Below are 13,319 nucleotides of genomic sequence, written 5' to 3' on the forward strand. Positions count from 1 at the left end.
ACTTTATTGCACCACCTCTGAAATGGCAACGCTCTCCTGGTATGAAGGGCATAATCAATTCTTTTGAACAAATTATTACCTGAAGAATCTCTCATGAGGAAAAAATTAGCCTGGGACATGATATCCCAGAGGAGACCAAAATATAAAACACATGTTTGAAACAAATCTTTTTAAAATCATAATGGCACAAATAGGAGGTAAAAAAGGTTTTAAGAGGGGAGGGATTCTGTCAGAACTACAGGTTTTGGTTTTAGCAAGTCTGGAGTACCATGGTTCTCTGGTTCCAGAAAGAGCCAAAGTACATATGATGAGTGCCAGCTTTACCAAAAAATCACTAACTGAAAATATTTAGAGGCTAAGATTAGTTGGAGTAGGGCTCTATTGTGATGGTAAGGCCACAAGATAAATGCAAATCTTAGACAGGGGATGAAAATGCTAAACAAAAAAGCTGCATGTGCAGACAGAAGAGAATTTAACTACAGGAGGATACTAGATCCTTATTCTCATGGAAGTTGGTTTATATCTAGACTACAACTAGCCCAAAGGTACCAGTACAATCAGAGTCTATATTGAGTTGTGCCTGGTGAGGTTATATTTTATATATTTTTATTATATTCTGTAAAATGTAAGTGGATCTTTGTGTGCCAAATATTCAGACAGCCCTGCTCTTTGATCTGTGACATATAAAACAGTTAAGCAAAGACCAATCAAGTGTTGTTTTAAACTGCTGTTTATGTAATATACTTAGGTAAGGATAAGCTTGAAGCTGTCACTTATGATCCTGTATCCCCTCAAATCACAATGCTGGAAGACTGATGAATGTAATATAAACAAAATGTGTATCCTGTAAAATGGTGCACAGATATTTCTGGAACTATTTACATATTCATTAGAGTATTTACTCAGCATACTATATATTCCTTGTCAAATTTTCCCTCACACATTTCAAAAAGCCTTCCTCATGTACATTTGGAAAAAAATTCCACTGGTTTATAAAATATTAACTTTTCACCTGACTTCTTAGATGTTTGCTGTTTTGATGCTTGACCCAATTGTGATTGATCAGATGAAACCTTGTTGTTGCTGCTACTGGAATATGAGGCTGCATTTGCTTTTTGGCTTGTCTTCTTAGGACTTGCACATGCAGATTCTGACTCCTCTGTCTGTAAGGAAATATATCAAAACAAAGGCAAAGAGAGTTTTAAACTTAGGGATGATCATTCGTTTTATTTCCATTAACATCAGATTACACTTGATTTGTCAAGTTTTGTAAAAAAAATCATTCTGAAGGTGTTCTCATATCGGTATCAAACTACTACTGTTACTCTGCATGAGACTCTGTTGATCCCTGTCACATCCTGTTGTAACTTTAAAACAGATACATTGTGAGAGGAAGTCAAAGCAAATCAGTATTGACTGAGAATCAACTGCTCTTAAATAGACAGTCTGGGAAGGTTGTGCACACTTTTTCTCCAGAAACCATGGATGTGAGACAACACAAATTGGTGATCTCCTCTCCTTTACAAAGAAGTTGCTGAGCTTCCACCAGTGCTGCCCTTTTATTCTGCAAATGAATTTTCACTGTACCATTGCTGATTATATTCCTGCTGCAATTCCACCTATACCACCTGACAGCAGTTTCCCCACAACATTAAGTGAGATGCAACAATTATGAACAGAGGCAGCAACAGTCTGGCCCATTTCATTAGGTCCATCATGAGGGAAATATGTTTACTGTAAAGCTCCTTGGATTGTAAGTGGAACTAAACTTGATGTCCATATAACATGAGATATTATTTCTGAATAGTTTTACTCTTTGTTGTAGCCTCTGCTATAAGAATAGCCTTTTTTTTAACTGGGTGTTTTTTTTTTTTTTTTTTTTTTTTTTTTTTTTTTTTTTTTTTTTTTTTTTTAATTTTTCTGCCTTCAGAGAAAGGTTCCTAAGAGTTTTATTACTGTGTTTTTCACCAAATTTGTTTTTCTGCTTTGTTCATGTTTAGCAAAACTTCCTTTGATGCTCCGGTATTATCATGTTGAAGTACACCTACATTTGATTCTATCTCCAAAACAGGCCAAATAATTAACTTAATTTTCTCATAAATTCCTTTACTATATAATAAAAGAAAATTGTGCTGCTATAAATTTAATTGATTTTTCTCCCTGCTGCTTTTTTGCAGGACCAACATATTAAGGAACTAAGAAATAGGTGTATAATAAAAATTCATGGGCAAAATCCAACAATAAATATTACTGAAGTGCTTTAAACTCATATTTATTTTTGAAAACTGAACAAGTTTGAATTAACGATCTGCCTTTAAAACTGCCTTGCTTCTGTGGTCATAAACCAGAGCTCTAGTTTCACATTTCTGACAAGCCTGTCTGCAATTATTCTATGAAATTATAAAGAAGGGTAAATAACACATCAATACCACACAGAATTAACTCATGGTAATCTCAAAACACAGCTGGTCCAAAGGCCAGTGACTAATTAGCATTATCCTTCTGATTACTTTATATCTGGAGACAGAACCAGAACACACACTGCAACATCTGACACAACTACTGGAATTATCAGTTTACAAATCTTCGGTAATAGGTTTACGTAATTAAATGTTTACTGCACCATCTTTATCAATCATTTAATGCTCAAAAGCATAATCTAAGACTATGTACTATGCATGCTGTTACACTGTAACATTTCAGAGCACACAGACTGCACAGCTGTCAGTAACAAGGACAGTTATCATCACCACATCAAACTTCAAAAGCTTCAAAAGATGCATTTACGCACACTACATTCTACATCTCAGATGTTATCTGTTATAATGGTAAAAGCTGTTGTTCCATAAGCAAACACTGGCCCAAGTGACTGATCATGGTGTCTTGTCTCCAGCTCCCTCATCCTGCTGAAACCTCACAGAATAATTGTGCAACCCCTGTGCAAGGCAGTGTCTTCCCAACCCTTTCCTCTCAAAATCCAACACAACTTTACACAGAGGCAAGACATAATTATCCTACTGCTACAAGCCAGGCAAAACCCAGCAGTTTCAGCAAGGTTTCTGCAAGTACAAACAGGCACTGATGTACCATGCTTCCTGTAATTAGCTCTGCAGAACTTGCAAAAACAGCAAGAACTGCCAAAAGAGAGACTTCCCTCTGGCATCCTCATGAGGCTGTACCTTATCCCAAGGACTGGTAAGGATGAGCCAAACATTGACTATCACTCTCAGTCCCTGCTGGATAGATCTAGTACATTGTGTGCTGGAATGGAAACATTCTTCAGGAATGCTTTAGTTTACTGAAGATTGTCAGCAAGCCTTTAACAGTTTATGATCAAATCAGATTTCTTTGTAAATATGTACCTGGTGCTGGTTTGTATCATCTACACATTGAGTATTTAACATGTTCTTTGAACCATCTTCATCTGAAATGAAAATGAAGGACAGAAAGAAATGAGAATTGAAAAGAGATTTGAATTTACTTTACATATATACCATCTTATGTCTACAATATTGCATGCAACATTGCCTACAATATTTAGTTTTCAATAAAAATTACTAAGCTTGTAAGGGTTTTACTGGAATCTAAAACATATCAATATATAAAATCTTTATCAAACTTCAGAGTCAAATCTTTGTTTCAAATAGTATCTTGTTCAGATCAGGTTTGGTGAGAGTAAAAAATGGCATAATATTTTCAAATTTTCTTGATGATTAATGAATGAGCAATTCATTTTGAAACTTAGTGTAACCCCTGGCTCCTCTCTGTAAGACTTCCAGTGTACTTCAGGATACTCAAGGAATCTCAGAGCAGCAGGCTGAAAGCCCTCAGTAGCACCTCATCCATCTAATCCTCATGTCACCTGACAGCTTCTCATGGGCAAGTCTGACATTACCTCGGTCTCCCTTCAAGTCTAGTTTTGAGCTCTGTCAATGTACCCTGCTAACTCACGAGCAAAGATCCTCTTCCTTCTCTGAGAAAGGTGAATGCCATCTGACATCAGAAGGCCTGGGGACATCCAGACCATCCCTCTACTGAAAAACCCACAATTGTGGCAGTGACATTAGCTATGCATTAATAGACAAGTTTGTCTGCTTCTTCCAATGTCCCTGCTTACAACTGGAAGTAGAGAGGAAAAAATCACCTGTCTACCAGATTTCCTTGCCAGCTATCCTAAGGCCCTGAAGTCTCTTTTGATTATCCCTGGACTACATGTTACAGCTTTATTGCCACCCATGTGGAAAGGCAGTAATGGATAATAGTCTGAGGGACTGGAACTCCTTCTGACTTAAAAATACTACAGCCCACAGTGGCCCATGGGTATCCATGGGCCACACTTAATCCTAGGTCTTAATCCTAGCTCTGATCAAGGCTTACCTTGTACTTGCTGCTGATGAAACAGCCTCCTCCAAACTTTCTCCACTTAGTTCCAAACTTAGTTCCCAAGACTGTACCAGATTCACTCTCCTTAGCTAATCACTAGCTCTAACCCAACCTTCTCCTTACAAACTCACTAAAATTACTACAGTAATATTTTCTGTACCCGACCCTAGCAGCATTTAAGGTTTGGCAACCCCTAAGATCTGGATCTAATCCTAGTATCTCATTTTTTATCTTATGGATCCTTCAAAATTCAGACTTTATGCCAGTTTAAAACCAAATTTTATCTTTACCTCTAAACCATACCTCATCCATCAGCAAATCAAGCAATGCACCATCTTCCATTTAGATGGATAACTACTGTGTTTCACATCTTAATTTCAAATCTAAAGGAAACTGCAGCCCAAGAAACAGCTGGGCATCATTATCTTTTACACTTTGACAATGTACAGCAACTGTGGAGGGTAAGGAGTGCTCACTGGTAACTCAAGGCATCAGATAGTGAAGGCCATAGAGGTATTAGCAGTTTAAATTAAAGAAATATAAGTCAACAGATGTTCTAAATTTCTCCCTTAAGCTGTAATGCCGTGTCAGAGTAATTCTCTCCTACCTGCTACTGAGTATCTGCTGGATTTTTCTACATAACTTTGAAGAAGTTTCACCATAGGTGGGTCAGAAGCTTCTTCTAATGCACACCTTCCCATCTGATTCCTTAGTAAGGGATCAGCTCCATACCAAAGTAGTAAACTTGCCATCTAGAAAAGTGAGTTTTTCAGGCAATTTTTATTTCTGACAGTATTTTTCAGAATCCTTATACAGGCTTCTCTCTCTTGTACTTGACAATACCAGCAACTAAAATTCCTCTTTATTCTAGTTCATACACACCAAGCATTCCCCTAGATTATCCTATAGCCTTGTTATTTTTATAAATTGTTCCAGTTATTAACCTGATGCCATTAAAAAAGGTCTCTCAAAATACAGAGTAGGATTCATCTTACCATAGCTCTTAACTGGCAGAAAATAACAGGTGATTTTAGGGTTTGAGTCAGCTTATCCATCTGGGATATCTACTTTAGGAGAAAATAAATTGTGCTCTAGATGTGCTTACTGTGACTTCTGTGACTGCAAAGGAAGTTTTGACAGCTATTTCTGATGTACAACATATATCTGCTCAAATTAAACACATTTGGATGGTCTTGCTACCAACATTATGGGTTTTGTACAAATATAAAGCCTGAGTTAGTTGTTACTCAAGAAATTACCACTTGAGCAAAACATTCCATCAACCTGTGCAAAATACTTGTTTAAGATATGAGATATTTACAATCTGATTATTTCATTTCTGTGGGGAACTCTGCAATCTTATTCCAGCATTAGTGTGATTTTTTACTTGTACCTCTGCATTTTTCTTCAGCATCTGTTATCATTTCAGACTGAACTTGACTCACAACCTTCACCTGTGTGTTCAAGTCCCTCATTACTTCTGACCAGATTACTAATGAGAAAATTGTTAATGAATTTTTCCTAATTCACACATTCTCCTAACAACAGAGTAAAATAAAAAGGGTTCAGCTGGCAACAAAAGCCCTTTTGGGTTTCATAAATTGTCCCAAGTCTTTAGATTTTGTCAACCAAGTAATGTTGAGAACATTCTTCCATAACAGGATCACTGAGAACATCACCACAAGTGTATGCTCTCCCCTTTAATGGCAATACTAGAAAATCTTTCCTATACTTACCACTTTTTCTGAAATAAATTGATTTTGCATATTGCAAGTACAGAAAATGATAAAGTAGTCAAAAGTTGTGTTTTCAATCTACAGTAGTAACTTCACACAGAGAAGGTAACTTTGAAAAACACAGTTCCAAATACCAGATTACTGAAAGTCATGTTACTGAATCATTATCACTATTTTATTGCTAGTCAAAAAACAACAAAATTGAATCTGACAGACCAGTGCAGTAAGACAATTTTACTGCTACTGAGTAAAGAGAGCAGTGAGTAAATACAGCACCACCATGTAGTACCATTCTTTCTGCATATCCAACTTGTATAACTTTAACTCAGCTCTGTGCTGAATGATCTTGGTGTGCCTCAAGTGACACAGTTGAGATCAGTGCTCTTCCAATATCACAAGTTGGTGGCCTTTAAGTATTACTTGCAGAAATGCAGAGTCCCTTCATCCACAACCATGGACATGAGTGTCATAGGTACAAAACCCAGAAATATTTCATGAACCTGCAACAATCTATGATGCACAAGCTGCAATTTATTCTTGGGGCTCTCGAGTCTCAGAAAAAATTATTAACTAGAAATCTACCTTTCCTCTTTGCTCCAGAGAGACTTTTCGAGGAGAAACAAAGTCTCATCTCAGTTGTGAAAAAGATCAAATGTTCAAGAGAAAACTTCTTAGCCACCCCCCCCAAAAAATCCTTTAAAATCTTGGAAACCAGTAAGAATTAGGCTGCGTGTATGCAGGTCTGTATGAAAAAAACTGCCAGCAGAAAAAAAGAACACACAGAACTCCTACATAAATTTGGGTCACCCTAGGAATATGCACAGACAGGTGTAGGTGACCACTATGAGACTGAAAGAGGATCTGAAATTCAGACACAGGCTTATGAAACCACTACACTTGGCAAGAAATTTTACCATTAATTCAAACTGACTATTCAGTTAACATCAGTTAACATTCAGTTTAAAATCCTACAAAATATAAGGCTATTTTTTCATATTCCTCCATGTTTGGTGTTAAATACATGGGTGGGCATAACTGTGATGACACACCATATATCCATGACTCCTAAATCATGAAGAAAATGTCGTTAATAGTCCAGAAGTCTGCCCAAGTCAGAAGTTACTCTGCTGAGTGGCTACAATATTAGTGAATGAAGTAGTATTAAATTATACCAATCTACTCCTCAGTAGTACAGCCATTGTCTGAAACAGTTAAAAAAATTTCTCCTTTTGGACAAATCTTGTTAAGCATGGAGTGGTTTGAATAGGAATCAGGCAGAGAGGACTTGCAAACCCCTGAATTTACCTGTAACGTAGAAAGATCAGCCCCATACAAAAACATTATGTGACCTTGTGGACTCAACAACAATAATTTCTATTCCCAGATCACACTTTGTGTTCAATGTGGAATATACCTTGTAATGGCCTTCTTTAACTGCATCTTGCAAGGGTGTTACTTGTTCCTTTTGTGTAGCATTAACATTAGCTCCCGCTTTCAAAAGGAGATTTGCTATCTCATAAAAGCCTTCCACACTTGCTATATGTAGTGCAGTCAAGCCTACAAAAAAAAGAAAAACATGTATTTCACATTTTGGTGAAAAATTTCTAGAAATTTATGTCAGCTTTAGATTGTCACTCTGATGAAGACTTCACAGAATATACTGAAATGGTAAAAAATGATGCATTCCAGTAAGATGTATGAAGAAATGTTTATGAGACCGTCACACGGGTTGGGAGATTTCATGCTTTTGGCAAAATTTGCACCTACTGAGGAAGCAGATGCTGCTGTAACAACATTAGTTTTAGATTTGATAGTTCTGTTATGAAAGGAAAGAATAAAAATGATTCATCCCATATTTTAGTAATTTCTCCTGGAGTAAAACATATAGGCTATTTTAAGGACAAGATAATTTCTCACATCACTCTTGTATTTACATGGTTATGCTGGAAAGGGTAAGTGAGAAAGAAGTGACAAAAATAAAGACATGAATTATTTACTACCAAATAAAAATGTTTGTAAATCCATCCAAGAATGGTTTGAATGTTCAAATAAATTAAAAATCCCCAGTGAAATTCCATATTCACACCCAGGTATACAGAAAAAACCCAAGATATCACATGAATTCTACTCTATGAACAAGCTGTTTAAGAAAAATATGGAAGGTAAGTCCTTGAATGGGTTTAGCACAACCATGCATCAGGTCCTTAAACATGCAGGGTGAGAGACATAAGGGAAAAACACAGAGGATTTTCCACATGCTAACTTCCAGCTCTGCAACTAACATGCCCTCCAGAAGATAATTTTGATGAAGTCTTACTCTTCAACAATTCTCCATTATCAGAAGGTTGTCATTCACATACTAAATATGTGAATTAATAAGGCTTAATGAGATTGTTTCAGTCCTATTAAGCAAACTTATCTTAATTTCACTAGAAAGAGAAAATCCCAAAGCTCTTTTACATGCAACCCAACCCTGAATATTGTATTTTCCTAGTAACCAGGTTTGTTACAAAATCTTTTAAGGAGATAATAAAAAATTGCATTTAGGGGAATGCACTAGTTTCTCCCTTAGTAAAAAGTATCTTCTACCTGATCTTAGAAAAAGACCTGGAAAAACTGCACCTGCAACACATTCAATCAATAATCACTAGAGATTAACAACATGAGTCTGCAAGGACACTGTGTATGTTCCAAATCAAGGAGAGACACAAGTTTTAATGCAACTGTTTCTCAGATCCCTCAGCAGACTGTGAGTCAAGACTCAAACTTAAGAGCACAAGACTGTATGTCTAATGTGATGGTCATATCCTACATGCTGATGTCCAGGAAATAAAAAGGAGAAAACAAAACAAAACAAAACAAAACAAACAACAGAAGATCCCAAAAACTCAGTGAGATACTGAAGCAGAGTAGTATAGCATAGGAATAAGGAAAAAAATGCCAGGCTAAGATAAGGATAATCACTGGGGGGAGGCTTTAAAGGAGGAGAACAGACACAGAAGCAAAATATAATATTCAGAACAATGACCCAAAGAGACCAAGGTGAAAGTGCGTGCCAAAATGACACAAGTCTGTTAAGTCTCCTTCTGATTACACCTGCCTCATTGAAAATAAAAGAAGGGCCAAGTCAATCTCTCATCTCTTCAAGGAGTACAACTAAAAGATATTTTGTGCAGCTCTGCTCCTTTTGCACCAAAAATCAGCAGCCAGAGTCTGGGAGATGAAAAAATGGTGGCCTGGCAAAATATGCAAAGGCAGAAAAAGGAAGCATCTGTGACCCCAAAACCTATAACCACTGCACTTTGTAACACTTGCCTACTGTGACTGCAGCTGAACCCACACTATCAGCACTTCTCAGTTGTCAACACAGGGCTTTGAACCCCACCAACAAAATATTTCCTCATCTGCCTCCAGCACACATTAGTACCTTTACAAGTCGTGCTGTGAGCTCAAATGCCTGTGCTGTGAAAGTCTCAGGTTTGCTGCTGACCCAATCTATCTCTCAATATATTCCAGAAAACAGAATTTCAACCTTAATTCTGGCCCATTATATGCCTGCATTATGCAATAGCCTTTAACTGGAGAATGTGGGGTTTTTTCTTTCTCACAGGACAGTGGTGAAATCCTAGCTCCTAAAACAATATGGAAAGACTGTAAGAATTAAGTTTTCTAGCAGAAGAGCCAGCTGTCTGAAACAATTTTCTTTTTTTGTAATGGAAACTTTTCAGAGACTAATGGATGAGGCAGGGAAGTGCAGATTAGGAGCAGTCTTATCTTTGAAACAACCAAGTAATAATTAAGGTGTAGTGAAGTCCTTGGCACAGAGTAACACCCACGAAATTGGATAAGGCAAATTGCTTGAATCAAAACATTATCAAAGGGCTGCTCTCTGTCAAGATTATTCTCCCTACCCAAGGCAAAGAAAAAATGGAAAATACCAAGTAATCACAACTTTAAGTATTCAAAACAGTACTCAACTTCTCTCAAGATGTAAAGGGTGAAATCAAAGTTCCTGAAAAATTTTAACTGGAAAATCTGAATCTTGATGTCTCAAGTTGGCCACTGATATGGACAAAAAATACTCCCCAGCTTTAAGACTTATATAGTTAATTATTTAATTAGGGACTGTTTTGTGATAAGTACACATGGAATCATTGAACTAAGGCACATAAACTTAATTGCATCACTTTGTAACTATTTCAAGTGCTTAACTTCTCCCTCAAACTTTTCTTTCCTTGAATACTTTTATAAATAGTTCTACACGTTTTCCCATGAAAAAGTACTAAGTTAAACCAATAAAAATTCAATAATCAATTGACCAGTCACAAACTTACATTCTTGTCCACTGCACAAACTCATAATATATGCTTTGTTTAGTTATAGGCAGATACTTGTACTGAAAATAGTATTTTAGTACAATTGCAACTTACCAGCATAATCCTGAGCATTTACATTTCCACCAGCTTTTATTATCCTATCTACAAGGTTTATGTCTTGGTGAATAACAGCTCTGTGCAGTAAGTTCTCACCACACACATTCTTCCTGTGGATTGTGGAAACTGTAAGGGGGCAAGCTGGATTTACAGAACTACCAAAGGCTTCTCGTCCTGAAAAACAATGTAAAAGATCTGTTGCACAGAGAAGTATCTTTTCTCTCTTATCTTGGCTTCACTTTGTATCAAAGTTAGTAAATAAGCTTCCCGAAGAAACAAATGTTCATTTGATCTAGTAGAAATGAAAATCTCAAAAAACACATCACAAATTGAATAATAATGCCATTTAATAAAAGATGTCGTAGTGCATTTCATAACAAAACTCCATCTGAAATTCAACACACAGAAATATGACTATGTAGAAGTGTTTTAACTTCAGACTTCTTTTCTAATGACGTTTGCAAGGTGCATTTCTTCCCAAGAGATAATAAAACCACTATTCTGCATTCAAACCATTATAAGGTGACCATTTCAATACCTAGTCAGTTATTCAATAATTTAACTTTTCTTAAAAGTCAAATTTATCCACCATTCTTTTTTACTCATCTCTCTTTTAAAACCTCTGCCTTGTGAGCAAGTATTTACACTAAGATAGTGATTGAGATTAGCTCCCTCAGTTATCCCCTCTGATTACTTCACAACCAGCTCAGTCATTTCTGCAATGTGAATATGAGGTCTAAATGTAAAAAGTAAAATTTGAAAGAGACTGTTTCTAATGTTTAGTTTAGAATTTTACAAAACAAACACTATCTCCCATTATGCAGTCATCACAGTTTTCAGTTTAGCCTAAATTATTTCCAGTACACAGATGAGCTGCTCTGTACTTCACTAGCATTGCCATTCCAACCTCCCTTAAACACGTGGGGAAGAACATCCTGGCTGCTGCCTCTGACAAAAAAACAAGGAGAGAAGAAAGAAGGGAAGAAACAAAGAACAGGAGAATCATTTGAAGGTAAACAAAGTGCAGGCCTAGGCCATTAATTCATCTGTTAATGAAAACTCTTAGGACAGCAGGCTGTATACATTGCTCCTCTCCACAAGCTGCAGCAGGTCCTCACAAGTCCTAAAATTCCACCCAGGTGCCAGTGATGCCTTAAAGAACCTGGAAATCAAACAACACATTTTCAAGGCAATATTAGTATAGGAGGTAATATAAAGGCTGGTCTTTCTTGGAGGATTCTGGAGACAGATATAGAGAATGCACACCTCCATACAGGGTGGATACAGTTTTATAAGTTTAGCAAATTAACATAACTGACACCCCAACTAGAGACATAAGTGGTGAGGTAATTCCCACACGGTTCAATCCTTTTCTGAATCCTCCCCCTTCAGACAGGAACTAAACTTTGTTTTTCAAAATGTGTCTCAAAGAGCTGATTTCAACCTTGGCTCCCAGGAAGAGCCAAGATAGGATAGGGGCCTTGGACCCCAGCTCGAAACCTCTGGAATGTGTTTTGTCTTTCTGCCTATCAGGGTAGGGAAACACAGGGAAAAGTACTGGGGCTAACTATAAATACAATAATGGACTACAGAGCTACAAATATATGTGTAAATAATATAGAGAATATATTAAAAAGGCAAAAAAAAAAAAAAAAAAAAAGAGGCAAAAATCAATTTGGCCTCATCATAAATAGACTTTAAAACCTACAGTTCTTCTAGAGCTGTAACTCACACAGACTGATGTTTTGTGCATTGTAATGCAATGTGAGCCTGGACTAATTCCAAACATTCTTAAATTCTTGACTCTGAGAAGATTTTAGAATAAAACAGATAGGAGTTCCCCTCAGCTGAGCACAGAGTCTCTCTGCTTGTCCAGCCTTGTAAGATGTCAAACATTTAAGACATGCAGCCACCAGTCAAAGCTGGTCTAAACCAGCCAAGCAGTTCAGGAGGGATTAAACTGCACAGACATAAACAGAATCACGTGCAGCTTTATGTTACACTTTACCTCATTAAAATCTTCCTTGAAGGGATCTATTTCCCATTACTTCCACTTGCCTTCCCTGGAGCTTTCTATGCACCTGACCTCGTGCAAAACAAGTGACCCATGCAGACCCAAACCAAACTTATCATGGGGTGGCTTTTAGAGTGAATTACCAAACTAAGATGACTCATGGGCTCTTGACAGGTCTGATGTGAAAGGGAGGTAACCGGGCTGGATTAGTTTACTTATCTACCTCTCTTGGCAGTGCAACTCCTTCTGTAGAAACCATGCTAAAGAATCAGTAACTTGTTTATTGAGTGGAAACTAGCAAGTCGAGCTGAAATAGATGAGCAGTTAGGCATTCAACTTTAAATCTAATCAAAATGGTCCTTCCACTGGGAATAATTAAAATCCTGCAAAAGAGAAGTAAATCCTGTTAACTGGAGGTGGACTTCTTCATGTTTTTTAAGATTTATACTGTAGCTGTTGCAATTCGAATACTTACAAACTTTGTAAGATGAAGAAGTTTAAATGATTGTAGGTAAATGGAAAAACTCTATCTGAGTGCACTTAAAAAAAAAAAATCTAAACAAATAAGACCTAATCTTAAAGGTGCTGGAATGAACACTTGAGTGAGGAAATTCTTTATTCTCTCACAAAATTCCCCTGCAAGGTAAAGAATTTCTCTGCATGTACCTTGCAAGGTTATAAATAGCAATCATTCTCTCTAACAAAGTGTACTGCAAATAAAAATACTTCAATAGAGTGCTCCTTGGTAGTAAA

At 36.8% G+C, this 13,319-nt stretch overlaps 1 protein-coding gene across 1 annotated transcript in view; it reads right to left on the minus strand.

The window, feature by feature from the left end:
* ANKRD31 (ankyrin repeat domain 31) overlaps positions 1 to 13,319 on the minus strand; it is a gene marked incomplete at its 5' end in the record, with an annotated part of 66,312 nt that overhangs the window by 33,756 nt on the left and 19,237 nt on the right. Inside the window, 5 exon segments of the mRNA XM_083884265.1 lie at positions 1,013 to 1,175; positions 3,363 to 3,424; positions 4,991 to 5,135; positions 7,534 to 7,676; positions 10,550 to 10,726. Coding sequence (XP_083740391.1) covers positions 1,013 to 1,175; positions 3,363 to 3,424; positions 4,991 to 5,135; positions 7,534 to 7,676; positions 10,550 to 10,726 — 690 coding nt within the window.

Source organism: Zosterops lateralis (assembly GCF_965231275.1).
Source record: "Zosterops lateralis genome assembly, chromosome: Z".
NCBI classification, from domain to species: Eukaryota; Metazoa; Chordata; class Aves; order Passeriformes; family Zosteropidae; genus Zosterops; species Zosterops lateralis.